This window comes from Tuber melanosporum, assembly GCF_000151645.1.
Source record: "Tuber melanosporum whole genome shotgun sequence assembly, scaffold_12, strain Mel28".
Taxonomy (NCBI): domain Eukaryota; kingdom Fungi; phylum Ascomycota; class Pezizomycetes; order Pezizales; family Tuberaceae; genus Tuber; species Tuber melanosporum.
This window is the reverse complement of record NW_003298777.1, coordinates 510,051-532,349: the sequence shown is the minus strand read 5'-3', so window position 1 is coordinate 532,349 and position 22,299 is coordinate 510,051. Positions and strand designations below refer to the sequence as shown.

At 46.3% G+C, this 22,299-nt stretch overlaps 4 protein-coding genes; 2 read left to right on the top strand and 2 right to left on the bottom strand.

Annotated features, from left to right (window-relative positions):
* The first annotated feature begins 1,915 nt into the window (after positions 1-1,915).
* GSTUM_00004421001 (uncharacterized protein) lies at positions 1,916-2,986 on the top strand. XM_002835864.2 has 5 exons: positions 1,916-2,081; positions 2,177-2,192; positions 2,257-2,341; positions 2,497-2,640; positions 2,717-2,986. The coding sequence occupies exons 1-5, from the start codon at positions 2,069-2,071 to the stop codon at positions 2,849-2,851; spliced, it is 393 nt and encodes a 130-aa protein (XP_002835910.1). The 5' UTR covers positions 1,916-2,068; the 3' UTR covers positions 2,852-2,986.
* A 14-nt stretch (positions 2,987-3,000) lies between these two features.
* GSTUM_00004420001 (uncharacterized protein) lies at positions 3,001-4,263 on the bottom strand (the record flags this gene model as incomplete). XM_002835863.2 has 7 exons in its annotated part: positions 3,001-3,319; positions 3,370-3,409; positions 3,478-3,702; positions 3,779-3,794; positions 3,851-3,899; positions 3,961-3,987; positions 4,041-4,263. 7 exons carry the CDS (start codon positions 4,261-4,263, stop codon positions 3,294-3,296), a joined length of 606 nt encoding a protein of 201 aa, XP_002835909.1. The 3' UTR covers positions 3,001-3,293.
* A 302-nt stretch (positions 4,264-4,565) lies between these two features.
* Positions 4,566-6,061, top strand: GSTUM_00004419001 (uncharacterized protein). XM_002835862.2 has 5 exons: positions 4,566-4,727; positions 4,789-4,934; positions 4,989-5,281; positions 5,347-5,521; positions 5,574-6,061. Exons 1-5 carry the CDS (start codon positions 4,661-4,663, stop codon positions 5,922-5,924), a joined length of 1,032 nt encoding a protein of 343 aa, XP_002835908.1. The 5' UTR covers positions 4,566-4,660; the 3' UTR covers positions 5,925-6,061.
* Positions 6,062-9,103: 3,042 nt separating this feature from the next.
* On the bottom strand, positions 9,104-15,025 carry GSTUM_00004418001 (uncharacterized protein). XM_002835861.2 has 5 exons: positions 14,718-15,025; positions 13,526-14,512; positions 10,352-13,469; positions 9,849-10,320; positions 9,104-9,791 (listed from the first exon to the last, which is right to left on the bottom strand). The coding sequence occupies exons 3-5, from the start codon at positions 12,951-12,953 to the stop codon at positions 9,659-9,661; spliced, it is 3,207 nt and encodes a 1,068-aa protein (XP_002835907.1). The 5' UTR covers positions 12,954-13,469; positions 13,526-14,512; positions 14,718-15,025; the 3' UTR covers positions 9,104-9,658.
* Positions 15,026-22,299: the final 7,274 nt, after the last annotated feature.

Genomic DNA, 22,299 nt, shown 5'->3' with positions numbered 1-22,299 from the left:
GAGCATTTTTATTGTAAACTTTTATTCCAAAAATAAGATAATATTTTTTATTAATATCTTTAGATAAAAAACTTTGTTAAAGTTGCTTTTTTATATTTATCATACTATTGGGTAGTTATTTTGATGGTATTATATAAAATATTTTTAAAAAAAACTTTATAAAGTTATATTCTACAATGCTCTAAAAGAAGTATGTTTATATTGGCAAAATTTTGACTACTTTTGCCTGCAAGCAATAAAAAACACTTTCAATTTTCACATAGCATTTGTCAAATACTCTTATACATAATATTATTGAAAGTTATTATACTTATTTTTAATTCTTGATTAATGAATATTCATACTCAAAAATTAAGAAGTTATTTATATAATATTATGGTATTTTTTTTGATCCAAATAGTTCTATTAAGAAATCTCAACTTACCAACTAATTCCCAATGAGGCCACTACAAATATATTATATTTGAATTTTCAGATATTCAGATATCTTATACATTTAATGCTAAATCATTGTTGCCATAGGTTATAAAGATAAGAAATATTATATGAAGTTTACTTTCACTAATTACAATATGGTAAATTACTAAACATAATAGCCTATCAATTGGATCTAATTATAAAATTTTACAACAACTTATAAAAATAGTCCCTACAGCTTACATATTACCATCCCTTTTAATTGAATCAATTTATTTGATTATTTGTGGATATTAGGTTCATTAATGTTCACTTGGTTGGATTGGTTGAGGGTGGGAAGACTTTCCGGACACGACCGTACTACTCGCACGGTACAGTACACCACGAGTAGTACTGTCACACTGCTGTATCGTACAGCCAGTATATTGTAATATTTTTGTCTAGTGATCTCCACAAAAAGTACAAGCAGGCCTTGTTGCAGACCTCTAACATCCCTACAGAATAATAGATTGAATACGATGGACCTCTTCTACGCTACTTGCCCCTTCATAAGAACGAAGGAGTATGACTGTGTACAGTACCGGTAATCTCTCCCTCTTGTGCGCTGCGCACATAACCTTTCCCTTAGTCCTCGGTCATTCCTCAGCACAGAATTAATTGTCCACACACTACCATGGCGGATACTCTACATACAACAGGCGAGCAAGTATGTAATACCGGTATCGCATCTCCACCCAAATTGCCAGGTGCCCTCCGTTCAAGGAAGGGGAGCAAAGTTACTCCACACGGTCTATTCAAGTACTGTGCCTGTTCTGTGTGTCTCATGCCCCTGCGCTCACCAGTAGCACACTGTGCAGACAGTCCCAGCTGCCAGAACCTTACCGCTACTCCAGTACATTCAGCAGCAACTTTAACCCAAAAACATATTATTTATAATACGGGTGATAAGACGCTTCGATTCGGGGTTCTGATATCGCGACAAAGGTAAACGACAACGAAAGCACTCCCATTGATCAAGTCATGCTCAGAAGCTACTAGTACTCGAGTATAGGGTAAAGTAGTCTAAGCTCGCTGCTCGACTCTATTTCAATCACCTGATATCTTGCTACTCGTATCAAAGCTCCGATGAGTGGATGAAACCACCAGCCCACTCGTATTCTTTGTTGCTACATCACCTAAATCGATTGTAGAAATATCTTTACTAAGAATTCAAGAAACATTCCTAATATCATAGCCCCTATGATATTGCACATCTTTTGGGCCCTTTAGCCTGCCTTCTTACTGTACATTTTCTCATGAATTGTATGTATCATTCACATGTATTCGCTGGTAAAGTCATCAATGAATCGACCCCGCCAACTCCATCGGTCTTGACTTGGCTTACCAGCCCCTCAGCCTCACCCCGCTGTTGGATGAGTGGTGGGTGGTGGGCGTGGTGAGTAGCCTTGTTGTCAAAGACCCCTCCGCATCAGCTTTCTCTTTTCCCATCCCCCAACAACAACAACAACACACCAAAGCGACCATCACCACCACCACCGCAACAACAACTTACCACCTCAGTATTCTCATCGTTTTCTTTTATAATACCCGTTCGTCCCTATTGCTCTTCCGTTTAATTCTAAATTTCTTTCACACTCCCGATAAACCAAATATGAGTTGGCAAGGTGAGTCCTGACTTTCCATCTATCAACGAGGGACAAAAGTGGGGTGAACTAATCGTTGTTATGCTTTTACTAATTCTTGTCCCGGGACCCCATAGCATATGTTGACTCGACGTAAGCAACGCCATGAGGAAGCTTTCGGTTTGATACCTTATTTTGTCCGCTAACTATCTTATAGCCTCTTGGGTTCTGGGAAAGTTAATGCAGCCGCTATCTTCAGCGCTGCAGGAGACAGTGTGTGGGCTACTTCCGCCGGTTTTGCGGTTAGTAATCTCCCCCGCTGTTGACTAGATGATATATGTCTTGCATTTTCCGGCTCCAGCAATTCCGGATACCTCATTGGAGGCCACGGATGCACTCAGTTTCTGTTGTCTATCTAGGGTTCACCCAACTGATCACTTCTGTTTCTTTCAACTAGGTCATGCCAGAAGAGATCAAACTACTCGCCACAGCATTCGGGGATGGCAGCAAGGTGCCTGAACTCCCCAGTCCAGGATTTCACATTGGGGGGGTAAAGTACATCACCATCAAGTGTGAAGAAAAAAAAATCTACGGAAAACAGGTGGGCTTCTACCAATGAAGCATTCTTTAACACTTGAGGTTACCCTTGTTGACAACCCATCGCGATTTCACTCTAGGGAAAAACTGGCATCGTTTGTGCTAGAACAACACAAGCCATCCTCGTTGCTTACTACGGCGAGGATATCCAACCCGGACAGGCAGCGAGCACAGTTGAAGCCCTCGCCGAATACCTACGCGGGGTGGGGTACTGAATATCATACCGGGTTTTGTTTACGTGGATCATGGAAAGTCGGCGGGGTGTGGAGGGGAAGAAGGGGTTGCTCTCTTGCAACTAAATCGAGGATAGTGGAGCTCTGCTTCCAAATTATCTGAAAACTATTTCTTAGCTTCTTGCTTCGCTCATTTTGTATTCATGGCTTTTGTGTTTCTTTCTGCCTGTCCTACCCGTCCCTGTGCTGCTCTTCATTGCCCGGAGGCCCACACGAAAACTGTGTCACTACTTCCGGTCGACTGGCCCTCGGGGCTCTATTAAACATTAAATTCTGCCTGCATGCATAAACCCGAACCTCTAAGCCACGCGCTCGCCAACATGATATATATACCGTCAAAGATACACAGCTCTGATTACCCGAACGAAGACCACCCCTTCCATAAACGCCATAAGAGGAAAGAGAAGCTAGTAACGCCGGTTTCTTAGACGGGTAGCTGTTGTGTAGCGCCTAAAAATAATTAATCCCAGTTTTCCGTATCCAGTCAGCGATAGACCTACCAGTAACCCTTCGTAATGGTCCCTCCAAATAGGGCCCAATCTGAAAGCACACCTAGTCAATACCTCGCCTTCCTGGCAACTCCCAAACCCCCCGAATCGCATGCTTACCACAGGCACGGACCCTAAAAACCCAATTATAACCCCAAAGAAATCGCCAAACAAGTTCAAGATGCCGTAAAGTTCAATGCAAAACCCGATGAGTGGGTACTTTGCCAATATCAATCCAACACCCAGCAAGAAACATGCTGTCCCACGGAACTTTTCCTTACGCGCGAAGAAAGAAAATGTCTTTTTTGGGCCCATGAATAAGGATATGCCGACAACGAAGAGGATCTACAGGAAATAGGAAAAGGTATCATAAGCAGAGCGGTTCGGAACCAGATTGGCTGGGAAAGTGAGAGGGACTGACGTTACCCATTGCCAACCTGTTTAAAAAAAAGTCAGTATTGGATAGGGAGGATCACAGCAAGGAGATACTAACATCGCTCGGTCAAAGAACATCATGATGCCGAAGAGAAAGAAAAAAATTCCTGTGAATAAACTAGTTAGTTACAATTTCTGAATGGGTATTCGAGCGTCTATAGACCATACCTCCAGCGCAAAACCCAACTCCAAACTCTGCGGGTCCGTTAGCAAACACTCGCAGGTGCTCAGGGCCAAAAGAACAATACTTTGCACATCCGACAACCACATAATGGGTACTAAGAGAGAGTGTGCAGTGCGTAGTGTAGGGAGTATTGATGAAGAGCTATTCGCTGCTAGGGTTGGTGGACAGATTATTTGAGAGAGGGAAGGGGGGCAGTCAATAGAAGAAGGAGCCTTCAAAGAAGTTACAGGGGGATCGTAAGAAAAATTAATAACCTTCTGTTTCCCGACGAGTTCGAAATCTAGCATCGATTCAGCTGGATGGAAGGATGAGTGGTGGGTGATAGAGTTTACCCGCTGGCGCGTTGAACAAGGAACAGACAAGTTTGGGGGGGAGTGGGGGCTCTGCGGAGCTTCCCGCACAATAAGTAAACAGGAAAACTGAACCGGTGTTTCCCCTAGAGTTTGGGCAAGTTTGCTAGCACTAGGTTAGGAGGGCGACGAGCTCATCCTAATTTCTCCCCCAACTGCGTTCTCCCGCTTCCTAATTCACATCAACCGTGTCTTGAGAGAGATTTTTTTTCCTTCACTCCTCTCTGTCAATTCTACCACTAGATTTGCGGAATTTCAAGGTCGACCTTTTGAAATCATGAGTCTTCTGCGGGAAGGTTATGGCGATGTTAATAGAGCATTTCTTCAGGGCGTCATGTCTCGTAGAGTTATGAAGGTTGATGATATCAAGATTCTTCTGGCCGAGATATTGTCCGCGGATGGTAAGAACTTCTCATCTTTCTATTCCACTCTCACCATGCTGACTTATCTGTTGGCCTAAAGATGCGGAGCACGAAATAGGCACTGAAGACATAAACGATCGCATAGTTTCATCATACATTTCTAAGGCCAATGACATGATTCACGACTTTGACCTCGAAATCAAGATTATGTTGGACCAGAGGGATCGCTCAAAGACATTTGCTTTGGTTTGCCCCTCCCCGGCCATGCCCTTTCTTTTCTGTTCGCTCACGACGAGACAGATCAACACGACATCTGACGAACTCGTCCAGCTGGCTACAACCCACAACGCAGATGAAATCGCTTTCTTCAAGAGGGTCCTCGACGCAATCTTTGAGACTAATAACACTCGTGATGCAGAGGTTTTGGCAGTCCACGACTTTGCTGCTGTAAGATTACACAAGAATCCGCAGCAGGGGGGAACTTCTCAGGCCACACAAGGCCCTGCTAGTCAGAGTGTTAGCGGGTTGACTATGGTTGGGGCAGAGGCGGCGTTGAGAAGTTTCGTTGATGAGGGGTGGCTGGAGTGTTCTAAGTATGACCCCTCGGTTATATCTTCGGTTAGTCAGATGAACGTGCTCATGGGCATTGTGTTTTCAGGGCAGGCTTCTATTCTCTCACGACCCGAGCAGTTCTGGAACTCGGCCCTTATCTATTCCAAACGTACAATACACCTGCGGACGAAGATGACGAGCAAGAAGACGACGGGTCTTCCACCAATGGTATTATTGAAAGGATCAAAACATGTCATGCATGCCGAGAGATTGTAACCATAGTATGTCTGCCCCCTTCCCCACCCCTTCACCCCAACCTAACATGCACACCAGGGCCTTCGCTGCATAGATAAACACTGCAAACTTCGACTCCATACTCCCTGCGCTGAAGGTATCTTCCGTCCCAACCGCACGCACGAATGCCCGCGTTGCAAGAAGGAGTGGAGTGGCGGGTTGCCTGTTGGCGAAGAGGCAGATAGGGGCCAGAGAAGACCCAGAGGGAATAGGCAGTCAAACGTTGGCACAACTCCGCGTTCGAGAGTTAACAGTGTTCCACACCCAACGTCCACGAGGCCAGTCATGAGGGGCGCAAGGGACACACCTATCGAAGAGGACAGCCAAGAGGAGGAACAGGACGCGCTAGGGGAGCGCAATGATGATCATGATGTAGAAATGACGGGGTAACGGCTTGATGACCCTTTTTTGTCTCTTTCTCTCTTTTGCTCTACCTGCGTCGGCCGGGGGGAGTTTTGTCTTCTTGCTCTGGCGTATTGGAGTTTGTAATTTTTAGCAGCAGTGGAAAATACTTGGCTTGAGTAGTATCTTTTCCCCCTCCCTCCTTCATCCTTAGCTCCATTCCCCTTGATGGGTGGTTTGGTTAGGTTGCTACCACTGTCAGCTGCGAATATATCATAGGATGGGAAGGTGGTATGCTCGATCCATAATCACAACCTCTCACTCGGCATTAGATCTCCTTTCCTTTCCATGGCAGATATTGTGGGATGCTGGGCCTTTATAAGTCCCTATAACTTGGTTGATGATTTGAAGCCACTCAGGTGGTAGTATATATATATGTAGATAGCGCAATATAGAACAGCAACTGTCGTACGAACAACCTATGGAAAACCACAAAATACGTTCGATTATGCATATCGCTATTCATTTGTCAAATCCACTGCCCTTCACACCAACTTACTTGTAGTGATTCATTAAACATATCACTCTAGACACCTACCTATGTATGGTGCCCGGTCAAGAATGGCCTGCCCTCCCGTCAAGTAACGCGTAGACTAAGTGGTGTATCGTGATACAAACCTAGCATCATAGGTAGATTCAATTATAATTAAAGTTATACTTACTTTTTGACCATTCTCATATAAATATATATATATTTTTTTGAAATTACAATCACCTTTTGGTACACCAAACACCACCTGATTTTACAACGTGATTTTACCCCCAAATCATGATTTCAGATCGCAATCGCGGCACGCCAAACACCCCCTTGGTTCCAAAAAAATAACGTTATCCATTTTTTGTCATTGGTACAATTTTGGCTATTGAGATTTAAATTATCTGACTAAACCGGCGCCTTATCAGGTACATACCATAAACAGAAATTCTAAGAATCCTATCAAATTCCTTGCTGCGCTATAACCAGGGCCATAGGGGGAAAGGAGAGGGGGAAAGGGGAAAGGAAAATCCTCCACTCCTCACTTTCATTGGTCTGCCCTTCCGGACCCTCTCCTGAGGCTCTGCTTGGTTAGCCTTTGGATGATGTAGCCAGTGCGTAATTATTGCCAGAGTTTGCGGTCACTATTTACTCTCCCGTAAGCTTTGTGGATGGGACCCGTAAACTGGCGCTCCCTATTGGAGGTGCTTGCTCGTTCTCACAGGCGAAATGTTGTCTGTGTGGCCCCCGATTTTTGTGTGCTTTGCGTGCGGTTCTATTCTATCCTCAATTGGGAAATAGCCATGACCGATTTTATCGAGTGATAAAGTGTGACTGGGAAAGGATTGCTGGCTCCAACCCTTGGCCTCGTTCAACCGTGGATTGCTAGATGGGGGATACGAACCAGCAAAACCCTGGATGCATGCGGGAAAGCGTTAGATTCTCAGAGGGGTTAGCAGTAGACTAAGGGCGGGGCAGGTTTACAATGTGGGGGGCATTTTCATGGGGGGGGATAAAGCAATAATAATAATAATATTATCATAATTATTATTATCATAATTATTATCATACAATGTCATGTAATGGCCGTTAAAAACCCGGTCGTGGTGACACCTTACGTACTGTACGGTACAATATACATGCACTTCACACAGGGAACCAGTCAAACAATTTAGCTCCCGCGATGGTGCCTTAAGCAGGACATGGTCATGCAATCAATACACAGGAGCATGATAATAGGTGCTGGTGGAGAATCTACTCCGGACCGGAAGGCTGTGCTAACTTATACACAGATTACACAGAAGCCTAACGCACGCTACACTAGCAGCAATACATCCGGTTCACATATGGATCATCCACACCTTCTTTCCAGTATCCAATAACCAACATGCAATCCCAGATCTATCTATCCCAAGGATCGGCGGGTCGTGGGGGGGGGGGGGGGCAGAATCAACAGTACTATATCATACCGCGTTAATTATCACACTCTCCCACCCTCCCGCAAACTCCAGCACCACAAATCCTACAGCAGAGCCCTACGATCGTGAACCACCGTGTCAACAAATGCCACGTAAAGCACCCAAACCGGGCAAGGCGAGGCATCGAACCCCCTCCAATCACTAGGGCGACGTCCTACGTACAGCACCAGCAATTCCAACCCGAAAAATCACATCAACCTCACCCACAGCACCCTCCCAACTAACCGGTAAGTACGAGTACCGCACAATCACCTACGCCCCCCACCCTTCCAAGGCGCCCGTCCAACACATATCCACCGGTCTTGTCGGCGGGCACTGCTTCTCCAAACCGCTCCCCGAGCCAAGGAAAGCGGTGCGACGGAGACAAGTGCGCTCATCAGATAAACCCCATCATATAGCACTCTCTTTTCTCTTCCTATACGATGGCATGAGACGATATCGGACAAACCCGCAATCCCCCCTACCCCCTTCCTGCGCTGTAAATGTTGGTATTCTATCCTGTGGAGAGAGCTGTGTGGCGGGGTATTCCTTTCTCGCTTGTTTGATTGTGTTCTGCCCACGCTCCTTGCCCTCCCTTGGGATTGTATGCACTGTACGCCGTCACAGGTGATTACTTGTCAAATACTGTACAGTACGGGTAGGTTATTCCGCATCTCACCTATACACTACGCATCCGTGACCACGGTAACGCGCCTCGATGTATAACAGTTACCCAGTCTATAACTCCTCTTTTTCACCACTTGGATTACCAACTACAACCTCGACGAGTGCTATTCTATGACCCATCTCCTACCGTAAAAAAAAAAAGAGAAGGCAAAATTCACCCACTTCATACTCTTCCTCTTCCCATCTTATCATACAACTAGTTTTACAGAACGAAAAAAATATGTATTATTAAAACAGCTAAGCCACAACATGCTCAAACTTCGCACAAAGGAAAACTCCTCGAAACGTTTCCCCACCCCATCCAATTCCATCCGATCCATTGGACCCCACATGCCTGAGCCACGGCAAGCGTAGCAGTCGAGCGAAGAAAAGAAGCGAAGTTAATGTGACAGAGTGACTTAGCAGATAGAAGAAAAAAAAAGAAAGAAAAAAGAAAAAAGAAAAAAGAAAAAAAAGTCCTTCCCCAACCTAACAAGCCCATCATCACACCACCACCAACCAATCCAAAAGATAATTTAAGAACAAAAGTGCCAACCCTAACATCAATATACGACACCACAAAACTATAACTTTTGTGCCATAAAAAAACCCTGCCACCCAATTGCTCAAATCGTTTCGGTAGCCTCCCCTCATTCAACATGCCTCGGTTCGTCCTTTCCGCAGTAGATACATTATTGTGTACTGTAGCTAGTTAGACTATCTATCATTAGAGTACCTTTTTCTTCTACTGTTTCTCCTTTCATCTTTCGCCTTTTAACCCGTTTCGTAATTGTGACACCGCCTATTCGCACCTTTCCGGTTAAAGAGAGGAAAGAAAAGAGGAAAAAAAAGTTCTGAAAAATGAATAGCTGTGAAGGGCCGGCCAGTTTCTCTTTCCCACCAAGATGAAAAAGGAAAAAATAGAGAGAAAAAGAGAAAAGGAGAGAAAATTAATGAAAAGCAGGCACAAACTAATCGCCAATAAGCATTTACAAGGCAACATTATTTTTAAAAAGCAAAAAAAAGACCCCGAGAATACACGCCGTTCTAAACTCTCTATTTGCCCACGCCTACACAAACCCTAACTTTTTTTTTTTTTTTGAATAGGAATTCTCCGAATCGATTTACTTGGCCTCCTCCTTCATCAAAGGAGGTGAACGGATTCGTGAGTTGGCAGTGGGCGGGGATGAGGTAGTTGAAGGTGGTGAAGTGGCTTCATTGATCTCGCCAGAGTCATGGTGCGATTCCCCGAGCGGGCTGTTAGGTTATTAGTATTGCGAGCGTAATGATAGAGCGAGGGAACAGTTCGCATACCTGAAGGGGTTTTTTGAGGAGGTGGGTGGTGCCGGAGTAGCAGTGCGGGATGAGGAATGTGAATCTTCAGGACCTCGAGAAATCGAGGGCCCAAGCCCTCTTCTGCTGCCGCTACCGCTGGTACTGCGTGAAAACATACTAGGAGGCCCAAAGGTGGAGGGCCCGCGGTTGCTCGGTCTTGCCCTCGAGCTAAGTTTCTCGAGATCCGAAGTATTAACCTTGCTGTTGTCCTGCCACCCTCCCTGATGATGTATATTGCCATATCCACCGCCAGAGAAGGATCTGGTGTCTCCGCCACGCCCACCACCGGGGCGCGATCGCTGGTTGGCACGAGTCGCAGCCTCCTTCTCTTGCTGTGCCTTGAGTGCATCCTCGCGGACCTCCTGAATAGTCTTAGGGCCTTTGTCGGTCTCCTTAGTCTCCCATTCTTTGCTGCGTAAATCAATAACATCCTGCGCGCCATTAGTTATGACTTCTTCCGTTTCGGGGAGTTTCAAAACCACTTGCCATCAACATAAAGCGCATCCGACTGTTGAGGTCCTTGTCGCCAATCAGAAGCTTGATCCGTGAGAAATACATGTCCATCATATTCTTGCTCTTCTCAGAAGCATCCAGAGCCCTACCAATGGTTCTGAGAAGCTTAACAAGGCTCTCAACGGTTTCATCTTCGGGTACGCCTTCAAAATCAAGCAGCTTCCGCACACACTCGTTCATAATACGCTCTGTAAGCATACCCAGCTTGAAAAGCTCTCCAATGAACTGAACCAGCCCAAGACCACGACGCTTGGCAGCTGCTGCGATATAATACTCATCAGAAAGCATGGCAGCTTCGTCACTGACACCCTCGGGTTTGGGAGGTAAGTTTACTTTCCAACCTCGTTCAAACTCCTCCTGGCATCTGTTCAATAGGTACTTGCGGAACAAACTTCCACCGGTAACCAGATTGTCGTTCCTGTCCTTGATGTTCTCATCCTTGATGCTAGGATCCATGGCCTCAAGCATTCGCTTGCAAAATTTCGCGTACATAGAAGACCAAGCCGCCTCGTCGGTAGCCTTCTCAAAAGTAAGCTGAATAACCTGCCTGAGCGTTCGTCCATCAGTCTCATATTTAGATTGGCTAGTGATTTCAAGAATTTGATCTGAGATTTTATCAAACTTCTCGGGAGTCATCTTGTTCAGCGCCGCCTTGACCTTACGTTGGACCAATTCGGGAGACAGCCTGTTATCCTCAGATGGCGTCGACGCAGCAGCAGATTCTGCAGCCTTTGTTGCACTCGGTGGCTTCCATCTATTCTCAGAGATTGGCAGTGGCTTAACTTCAGCAAGAGGAATAGTCGGCTGACTCCCGGATCCTTGCTTGGATTCAGTTTTCTCCATCGGAGCACCACCACCTTTCCTGCTGCTGCCACGCGAAGATCTGTTCCCAGTTCGAGGGCTAGCAGGCGTGTTTCCCCCAGACAATGAGGTACTGGATCCAGTGCGCCTGAGACCACTTCCGCCGCCACCGCCGCCACCGCCAGACCGGGGATTGAAAATCAAACCTCCTGGAGGTAGAGACCCAGTTGTGGAAGAGCGCTCGAATCCCCGGTTCGATGTGATCATAGAAGCCGCCGCAGTCTTGAAAGATCCGAACGTGCCCATAGCACCCATGGGCGGCTGAGCGCTGGAAGCCGCTGTTCTCGGAGTAGAGCCACGGGGAGCCATGCTGCCGCCCGAGTTACGAGCTGTCTGGGGGCGTGCGGAGTCAGGTTCGCCGACGGTCTCGCGCATCTTTTGATCCCAATCGACAGAAGGTTTCTCGGTAAATACATCCTTGAATTGCATCAAGAAGTCCTTAGGATATTTGAACTTGCCACTGGCGGCGGGGTTGAGAGCGGGGTTGGGTGAGAGAATGTTGGCAGGATAATTTACGCTGTTAATATCCTCGATGAATCTTGCAGATCTCAAAGAAGTGAGGGCAGCGGAGGGTGGACCGGGTTCGTTTGTCTTGATTTGCAAATTCAAAGGACTAGGCTTCGGCTTGCTCCCCCCAACGACTCTGCTAGCAGGAGGAGGCATTGTTTCGTTGTCCGGGGTGAAAGTCTTCGAGATGGTCGGGGCCGAGGATGCTTTCAAGGCTTCCGCGGCTTTTGCTTCCGCCTCTGCCTTGACCCTTGCGGCTTCCTCCTCCTCCTTTGCCTTCTTCTCGGCCTCGGCTTTGATCCGAGCCTCTTCCTCTTCCTTCTCCTTTGCAACTCTTGCCGCTTCCCTGGCCGCCTCTTCTTCCTTCTCTCTGGCGATACGCGCGGCTTCGGCTTTCTCGGCCTCCCTCCTGCGTTCCTCCTCCTCTTTCAAGGCTCTTTCCTCCGCCTCTTTACGGAGTCTCTCTTCTTCCTCTTTCCTGAGGCGCTCCTCTTCCTCACGCCTTTTCTTCTCTTCTGCCTCTTTGGTAAGGCGCTCCTGCTCCTCCTTGGCAACCTTCTCAGCCTCTAGACGTTGTTTTTCGAGCATCTGTTCCTCTTGCTTCCTTTGCTCCTCCATCCTCTTCTGGACTGAAACTTTCATCTCTTCTCTCTTCTCTTGCTCGCTCTTGACTTTACTTGCCGGTCTAGTGTGAGGAGAATCACGAGACAGAGTCCGGCCAGGCGCCGGGCTGGGGGAAGAAACAATCAATGGAGCGGTGGTTACAACCGGTGGAGTAGTGGATGGGGGCTTAACTTCGTCGTAATGAACAACAGACCCGGTAACTGGGTTCTTGATCTCAACTTTGTGGGTTCTCTTTTTTTGAGGATATGCGTAAGTATTCGACGGGTGCTGAGGAGTAGGTGGTTGCATATTGATGGGCTGAGGTGTATGTGAAGGCGTAGGCGGTTGTCCGAGGCTTGAGTTAGGCCTCGCGGAATGCATCTCCATGTTGGTGCTTGGGGTGCGGGACATAGGAGCACCTGGTGTAAAAGGTTGGAGATAGGGGGGCACTGGTGAAGACATCGGTTGGAAGGAGGGTCGGGGGCTTGTTTGCGGCACGTTCCCGTAGCCTGGGGTGGCTGGGTGATGATACATATAGCCGCCCGAATAGTAATTTGGATCCATTGGATAAGCCATGTGACCTGGCATCTGTCCAGGCATTCCGTACTACGCAAAGGTTATTTTAAATTCTTTGCCCGCTGTAATCCATCACCAATTGCATCGCGAAAGGGATGTACTTACGGGTTGTCCTGCAGGAGGCATAAACCCCGGATAGAGCTGGTTCGTAGGAATGGGCTGGACGCTAGCGAGACTAGGGGAAGCATGCGGAATGGCAGGACTTCCGCCGGCACGGTGGGCCCGGTTTTGATAGTTATTTGCCGGTCCGGGCCCTTGATATTGTGGCCCCATATTTGCCAGCCCGCCACGGGGCTGATTTGGGCCAGGATAGCCACCACCTCTCCCATAACCACTGTTGCCACCATAATGTTGCTGTTGTGGGTACTGGCCCGCGCCATATCCCTGATTCCGGCCCCGACCACCAGGGACTCCTCGGCCGTGGCTAATTTGTGGGGAGCCAGTTTCAGTGTGTGCGGATTGGGCGGAATCGCGTCTGTGATGGCCAAGCATCGATCCCGGAGCTTGGGGAGGCATTGAAGTGGGCCTCTGACTCTGGCCCTATGAGGACAGTTAGATGCATAGAAAGCGTAAAAAAGAGGAAAACTTATACATACTTGCGTTGCATCGCCAAACTGGATATTACCCCTGCCAACAGTTGCGGGCGCGACCGGCGGAGCCCCACCACTTGCGGCCGGTTGCGAGGCGGCTGATGGGGGAGGCTGAGGTGAACTTGTTCTCGGGTTGGGTGCCATTGGTGCAGTCAAAGAAGGATTAGTAGCTGCATTGGCGGGACCCGATGAGGGAGCAGTTCCAGTGTCGTTCAGAGTGCCGAATGATATATTAATCCTCTGTGCTCCGTTAGGTATTGCTGGTCCCCTGGCTCCAGACGCAACGGACGATTTTCGGCTATGCGGACCCGCAGTATAAGGAGCAGGGGCACCATTCGCAATGCCAGCTCCAGCATTTCCAACAGCAGGGGATATCTTGCCGTTCACCGGCGTAGATGCTGTTGAGCTGGGCGGTACATTCTGTACTGGTGCTCCACCGGTGGAAGACGAGGAAGGCGTGGCTGCGATTACGGGCGACGATACAAACTTGCTAGATGTATTGGCTGGTTGAGCGGCACGGGCGGCGTACGACACAGAACGCGGGGTGGGGGCGCTGGCCGTCACAGCGGCAGAGGACGAGTTCTGACCGCTGCTGAGGGAAGACGTCCGTTGATGAGCCGATTGGTTTGAAACGGTTGAATTGATCGTGGGAGCTTGAGGGATGGAGGTATTGTTCGAAGTGTTGCTGGTCATTCGAGAAACTTTGTGAATTTTGATTTGATATGTGAGTGGATAGGTTGGCTGAGAAAGGATCTGAGCGGGATTGAGCAAAGAAAAAAGTGTTTTGGTAAGAGAGAGAGAGAGGGTTGTAGCGGTGCAGGTGATGACGAATTGAGTGAGTTTGTTGGTAGCGGGGGTGGAGGTAGGGGTAGAAGCGACCGCTGGTCAGGCGGGAGGGAAAAAATTCAAAGAACGATAGGGTAGCTTTCTATGCCGGAGAGAGGCTGTGTAGGAGGGAGCGTGCAAAAGACGAAGACCTGAAACCTATGGTCACTTTTTTTGATACCACGATACCATGAAATTAGTTTTTTTTTATCTTCATTTTGACTTCCAGCGAAAGCAGGCTGATAGAGGGGCCGATTAAAGAGGCAGGGGGAAAAGCACACTAACAAGCGGGGCAAGAAGAGGAGAGGGGGGGGGGGTTGTTTGAAAAGCTAAAATTCTCAAGCGACCGAAGCAGTAGAATATATTTATTTACCTGATGAATTATCTGATTCCGTCTGTATATGACCCAGAGGATGAGTGGTTTGTATGTGCGGGATGAGCGAGAACTAGAGGGGGGATGTTTTCTTTTTTGTGCTCGGAGAAATTTCCACAAGTCACGATGTGGCAATAAAGACTGCTGTTGCCAGGACAGCCAGGCAAGCTGGCAACGGGGGGGGAGAAGGTAACGAAACTTATCGTCTGTGTTGTTTGAAGTCGCGCAAATTCTATGCAGACACTCTTTAGAACCGCGATCACCCTCTTGAAAACCTGAGGGTCCGCTGTGAGGGAAGCTTGTGGGTTGATGGAGCGGAGATGGATGGAGGGAAAGGAGGAAGAGGGAGAAAAGAAGAAAAGGGAAAGGGAAAAAAAGAATAATAAGAGCGTGAGGCGAGACGAGGCAAAAAGCAACCAGCCCAGCTCCCCAAAAAAGGGAAAAGAAAAAAAAGGAAAAAGAAAAAGAAAAGAAAAAAGAAATTCTATGTGGGTGGATGAGCTTGCTTCAATCTTCGAACCGGCACTCTACTTGTATTGTACCAGTACGAGTACAGTACTCCACTGCGTCGCAAAGGAAGCTCTGAAGAGGTAGACTAACGAGGCATCACGTTAAGATAAATATCCCATGATAATATCATCACATCAATATCATTCATTGCATAAGTTAAGTTCTATTGAGCGATTCCTCAAAATTCACCAATCTTGAGCACTCATTCCCGTCGACAATCCACATTACCACCAATCTTCTGCCGAACTCAAAAAGTTTTCAGGAAAGGGTAACGAATAAAATGTTCACTAATACCGGTATTCTCATGGAACTCGGGGGCTGGCTGCGCTGTGCTGTACAATTCAATATACAAACGGACATTTGCAAGCATCATCCCAAATCCTCGCTCCCCTAACCTAAGCTTACTTGCTCTCTGTGTCTCGCCGTCATGGCAGCGTGGTGAACTGCCAACCGCCCAGGCAATCTTCCCCAGAAATCCTCATAGTCTACCTTACTGTACAAGTATTAGCCAGGACGGTAGATCTACTTTGAAAGAAAGAGAGGAGGAAGATGAAGAAGAAAGCCAAATACCTAGGGTGACATGTCGGATCGGGTCACCAAATCCCCCCCGAGAGCCATCGAGTTCACCCCGTTGCATATCATAGTAGGGTACTGTATCATAATATTATCGGCCCCCAAGTATGATACTAGTACAAATATTGGTGCCATATGCCAGAGTTGATGGTTGACAAGTGTCGTCGACAAGTAGTAATTGTACCGGTATGGGTGTTGCTGTGGCGACTGCTGGCTGACCACCCGACACTTCCGTATCTAGTTGTACGATATTAGCAGGATACGATAAGTTACACCGCAACATCACAACTTGCAGAAGTGCCCCTTCAAGAGAGCTTAAGTTAAGACATCAAGCTGAAATAAAAAGGTGATTTAGTTGCCCAAAGTGTATAAGCCAAGGCTTTCGTTGGCCGTTATCTTGAGTCACGAGGGCAAGGAGCACTGAACAAAAGGGCAAATGGACATAACGGTATCGGTATTATTGGTACTCATACACACTGTGCAGCACTCGACGTGAGCCTCCACCCCCTCCAATGCCATACCGGTACGTCAACAATAGCAATAATTAGTCTAGAATGAGCCCCACTTAATTCTTACACACGCCGAAGTGAACCGCCGCAAACCAACCATATACTCGAGTACTCGAGTAGTCTACTCCGTCCTTGACCGTCCAACTCGCACATCCAGCGCACACACAAAACCGCTGCCCCCGCCCCCCCCAAAAAAAAAAAACATAAACTTTGCCCTAATTGCCCTGACAGAGACGAAAACAACAAGTTTTCCGTTTCTACATCGAGTGGTGCCAGAGCCGTAGTACTTTACTCGTACTGAGTTTGATACAGGTACGCCACTTGGTAAGTTATCGCAAAAAAAAAAAAAAAAAAGGAAAAAGGAAAAACCCCCCTCACCCTTTAGTGCATATAGTGACTTCTGAAAGTCCTGACAATGTGAGCGGTGTTGGGGAAAAAAAAAAAGGATTCCATCGTGTCTTAGAAAAGGCAGTCATTTATTGACATCATACCGTACTCGTACCGGTACTATGAAAAGAAAGGATACCACACTTTAGTAAAGCTTTGCCCATAAACAACACCTCGAGGCCTCCCAAACCAACGGGTTAAGACATGACCTGGCACTTGTATTCGTCCAAGACAGGAGGAGTCTTATTCCCTAACTTGGAGAAAATTGTCAAGGCCCCCCGGAAAGTGCAATACCGAGAATCTACTCGAGTATTGTACTCGTACTAAGTACAAGTAAATTACCTACTGTACGAGTACGCCACGAACACAGCAGACTGCTGTACGGGCACAAGACTGGGCACAAGTACGAGTATCATATCGCAATGTAACATACCCGCACTCAAATACGAGGCTAGAGAGCCAAGATCTTGACTCGCGCGCCCCCTACAGTAGACTATCGTGGGGTTAGTCTACTCGAGTACCTATCATATCGCAATCCATGTCGAGAATCCATCCCCACCAAGTACCATAATACCCGTCACACCTGTACTCGAGTACTCGAGTACAGTAACCCCCAAGCGAAACAACATTGCTGTCCGGGTACGGTGCACCCTCGTACATCACAGTACTGGTACGGTACTCTGGTACGGTACTCGAGTGCAGTACAGGTACACCAAGCACTCCCCAAAACAATGAGCTTTCACATCCCACACTGCAAGAAAAGAAAGAACCTTCTCGGAGATGCCACAAACATCATCCGTCCAACCCAGGAAACGGAAGAAAAAAAAACCGGCTATGTGATGGTGTACGGTAGAGTACGGTACTCGAGCACGTTAAAGCAGCTCACCCCACCCCACCCCGAAAACTCCGATCCCGATCACAAATTAAACAAAATCCCTTCCTCATCGCCAGATCCTATTGGCCAGGAAAGTGCACAAGTACAAGTACCGGTACCATAGTCTACACTCCGGTCCAGTCGGAAAAGAGAGGTTCGGTTTGACCCGGCCGGAAGGAAGAGAGTGGGGGCAGGCTAAATCAGATATTCTCTTCTGGCACGATATGGTAGGCCTAAAAAGGGCGCAGGGTGGAACGGTTTTCTGTCTTGACTTGTTTGTGAAAGTGGGACACGGTAGATCATCCATAACCGTGCCAAGGTTCCCACCACTGTGAATGACGCTAAGCGACCTCCAAAGCAGGTGGCACTCCGAGGGAGTGCCTAACAGTTCAACATAGTAACAGTTCAACGATAGAATAACTATCACATCACCTCCTATCGTGAATCCTTCAATTTTTCTCAAAACCCAGCAGCAACATGTCCAACGAAAAATATGCCACCAAGGAAGCCAGAATCCAGCATGCAATCGACCAAGTTTTTGATAACGAAGATCCTAATATCGCTAAATTAGCACGCGAGTATGATGTTCCTGAGCAGTGATTGTGTGAACGCTGGAAAGGTCGTCAGTCACGCTAGCAAAGAGAGTTACCAAACCGGAAGATTACATCAGACCAGGAGCTTGGTCTATGTCAATACTTGAATCGGCTAGACAAGATTGGAATTCCTGCCCGGTCTTGTCATATCGCTTCCTATGCAAACTCTGTACTTGCATCAACTCATTGTGATTCCATACCGCCCCCAGTTGTGAGCAGTATGTGGACTCGTCGCTTCCTCACACGTCATCCCGAATACAGCATATGGAGGCAAAAAACCCTAGATATTGATCGGAAACGGTCTCATAACCGTGATACCATAAGCAACTGGTTTCAGCAGTTTCAGAAAATAAAAGAAGAGAAGGGAATCCAGGATGCTGATACCTACAATTTCGACGAGACCAGATTCCGGATCGGTATTGGTAGAGACCAGTGGGTTGTGACTCGCGAGTCACAACGGCCTCTGTTTTTGGCGAGCTCTAGTAATAGAGAATTAGTAACTGTTGTTGAGTGTGTGAGTGGTGATGGTGCAGTACTTCCTCCTATGCTTATTGTTCCTGGTGCAATGCATATGGAGGATTGGTATACAAAGACCGAAATTCCAGACGACTTTTTCGTTGGCGTGTCAGAGACTGGCTATACAAATGACCGATTAGCATTTGATTGGATTCACCATTTTGAGAGGTTTTCCGCTCACCGGCAGGTCAGAGCATGGAGAATGCTTCTGTTAGATGGTCATGATTCACACTGCACTTGGCAGTTCATTACGTTTTGTGATGAGAATAAGATTATCCTCATTTGTCTACCATCTTATTGCACGCATCTCCTACAACCATTGGACGTTGTCGTCTTCCAACCCTATAAACATTACCATGCCGAAGTACTTGATGCAGCTACACGAACTGGGTGTTTAGAGTTCAATAAAGTTGAATTTTTTTCCGCCATCAAATCCATTCGTACCCAAACTTTTAAGTTTACGACAATCCTTTCTGCTTTCAAAAAAACAGGCCTTGTCCTATTCAATCCTGATGTTGTTTTAGCAAAGCTACCAGAGATTGAAGAAATAGATATTCAACTGCCACGAACTCCATCCCCGAGACCTGAGGATATACAGTTAACACCAAAAACCTTACGCTCTCTAAAGCGCCATGCCGATATACTACAGACTGACCTTCAACACCTCTCTCCAACATCACGAGTAAGCCTTCAGAAATATCTGAAGGGAAGCTGAGTGCAATTACATAGTGGGGGCCTTGCACTTGAGGACCTACAGAATACGAAAGCAGCGGAACTTATGCGAACTGTGCGCCAAAAACGAAGTCGCCGGACACTTCAGAAGGGTGGGGCCCTCTACGCTCATGAGGCATGGGGGATGGTTCTTTGAAAAGAACAGGAAAGTGTCGAGAAGGAGCTTGAGAAAGCCCAGCGTATGCTCAACAATGTTCAGAGAGCAGCGGATAACAAGGTTAAGCGGAAGTGGAAGGAGATTTCAAAGCAAATGAGAAAGGAGGTAAAGGAGAAAAATAAAAGGCAAAAGTTGCAAAAGCTGTTGAGTTGTGAAATTGGGCGTTCTGTAATACACTTTTTTCATTCTATGTAAAAATTCTATCGTTGAACTGTTACTATCGTTGAACTGTTAAGCACTCCCTCGGAGTGCCACCTGCTTTAGAGGTCGCTTAGCGTCATTCAAAGTGGTGGGAACCTTGGCACTGTTAGGTGGATGGCTGCGTGATGTTTGGCCAAGCTTGGGGCGGGCAGGGTAAGCGGGACTTGACAAGACGGGTCTGATATAAATACTTGAGACTCGGGTACCGTAAACTCTCGTTAAATCCACCATTGGGGATCGGGGGACTTGGCACGCTAGTAAGGGTATGCGCAATATGCCAAGAGGATGAGTGATCATCCATGATGCTAAAATTAAAAAATAACGTACAACTAGCAGGTGTAAGGTCTTGGCACCTCCTTGTAAATTGTCATGAAATTAATCACAAATGCAACAACATCCAGGACCATAACCTACCATGCCACTAGCATATCCTCCTAAAAAGTGCTTCAGTCCGGACGAATGATTCCATATTATTAGTTTACGGATACAACAGAAGTCCTGGGAAGAAATTGTCCGTGAAATAAGGGGAAAACAAAGCATCATTCGCAACATTGTTACCCACTTCCTCAAGCGTGGTACCTACCATGACCTCTCCAAACCAGGCAGGAGGAGAAAATTGGATAACTGTGGCTTGAGATACTTAGAACGAGCTATTCTAAAAGACCCTGCAGCAACAATCCAGGACCTCGCTTGAGAGGTGACATTGGACTCTAGAGAAAGCGTAGTAAAGAGAGCATTAAGGGAATTAAAATTTGGAGTTTCCAGGTGAAGAGAAAGTTTTAGTTGAGCAAGGAGGCTATGATAAAGAGGAGGAGATGGTATTTAAAGAAGAGGAAATGGAAGGAAGAAGATTGGAGGAAGATCATTTGGTGTGATGAGGTTTGAATTAAAGTTGGTTTAAGGTTAGGAGTATTAATTATACACCGCTGTCATGGAACTTCTCTTTGGTCCTGCTATATCCAGCCAACATTTCACTTTGGGTGATTTGGTATAAGCTTTTGGGCTGCTTATTCCTATGGAAGTCATACCCCACTCATATTTCTTTGTCACCTTGGGCCTGACGAGTATGAAAGAGAAAGAGATTAAGGTGGACTAAATGCTACTCAATATAGGAATGAGGTTCTGATATTATATCTTATTCCATATTAGAAGAGGCTTCAGAGAGGGTCTCGTGGACTACATTTTATGCAGGATGGTACTGGACCGCATGGAGTAAAGAAAATCACCCACTTTCTTGCTCAAAGTAGGATACAGATATTATCTTGGCCAGCCTTATCGCCTGATCTCAATCCCAGTGAGAATACCTGGCACATGCTCAAGCAAAGGCTACAGAAGTGATTCAGGTAATAATACTCTTGCCTCTAAACTGAAGAGGAGCTGAGTCAAGCTGTGCAGGATGAGTGGGAATAAATTCCACAGAGTAAACTTAACTGCTGGGTTGACTCAATACCAGAGTGAATTAAGGAGGTTTTGCATACAAATGGGGGACATACAAAGTGGTGATAGAATTACTGGCTTTCCTTTTTTCATTTTACATATCTCTTAAAATTTTATTTTCTTTCTGTTTTTGCGTTCACGATCTTTCCTTTGAATTGAATTGTCTGTGCAGTGGAGGAGCGCTAAGACTTTGCACCAGGTAGTTTGTACAGACTGCATCAAGTTTGTAAAGTGAATTGCTTTGCTATAGGATACAGTAAAAAGTTAGGCCGTTTTCCTATTGGAATGACTTGAAGGTAGCTGGAAAGTAAGAGTGAAAACCTATGTATTATAAAATGAGTTAATACTACTAGATAGCTAAATAGGAGAGAATAGAACAAGGGAAATGCACAAATGTGAAAAATTATTGAAACTCAAGAGAATACTGGTGATTTAAAGTCCAAAATGTCATTGGAGGCCAAAAGTGAAGCCTATTGATAAGCACTAATTCAGCAAAATAGACCTGAAACCAATTGTTTATCCTGAAAGAACATACAGTCAAAATCAGAGACTCTGAGTACTTACCTTCCTTGAAAATCACTAAATTCCCCCATGAAACCCAAGACAATTCCAAAAACTGACACAGCAAAAAGCCTTCAATCTATACCAAATTCCACACTATACAATAAGCGACTGGGTATGAAAAAAGACTGAGATTGAGAGAGTAGGAAGGGGGTCATAAAAGGTATACCAGGCATGGGAGGGATATACATGGAGGGTCTTATGAACTAAGTTAGAAGATCGATTATATAGAGACTTTATAGAGTGGAGGAAAGCGGCGAGAATAGTATAACTTGGGTAGTTTCCCATTTAATCCCAGTTCTGATTTTGTGAAATATACTTGAATGTGAATCTAAAAATATTCCAGTTTAGCAATAGGTAGTTGTATGGGTTTCTAGGTTGCCATAAGATTAGCCTTCAAACAATTACTAAGAAAGTATCATATAGCCAGTTATCAGAAGTGTTCGTAATCTGAGACATATTTAATTAGCAATTGTGCCATGGTGGAGTAACAGAGTTGTGGTGTCGACCATTTGTACTTATAAACAAACAA

Coding starts and splice junctions, on each gene's coding strand:
- GSTUM_00004421001 (XM_002835864.2), top strand. Junction 2,342..2,496: donor CTACTTCCGCCGGTTTTGCG/GTTAGTAATCTC, acceptor TCTTTCAACTAG/GTCATGCCAGAAGAGATCAA. Junction 2,641..2,716: donor AAAAAATCTACGGAAAACAG/GTGGGCTTCTAC, acceptor ATTTCACTCTAG/GGAAAAACTGGCATCGTTTG.
- GSTUM_00004419001 (XM_002835862.2), top strand. CDS start 4,661: ATGTCTCGTAGAGTTATGAAGGTTGATGATATCAAGATTCTTCTGGCC. Junction 4,728..4,788: donor CGAGATATTGTCCGCGGATG/GTAAGAACTTCT, acceptor GTTGGCCTAAAG/ATGCGGAGCACGAAATAGGC. Junction 5,522..5,573: donor GCCGAGAGATTGTAACCATA/GTATGTCTGCCC, acceptor CATGCACACCAG/GGCCTTCGCTGCATAGATAA.
- GSTUM_00004418001 (XM_002835861.2), bottom strand. CDS start 12,953: ATGCCTGGACAGATGCCAGGTCACATGGCTTATCCAATGGATCCAAAT. Junction 10,321..10,351: donor GCGCTTTATGTTGATGGCAA/GTGGTTTTGAAA, acceptor AAACGGAAGAAG/TCATAACTAATGGCGCGCAG. Junction 9,792..9,848: donor TCCTCAAAAAACCCCTTCAG/GTATGCGAACTG, acceptor ATAACCTAACAG/CCCGCTCGGGGAATCGCACC.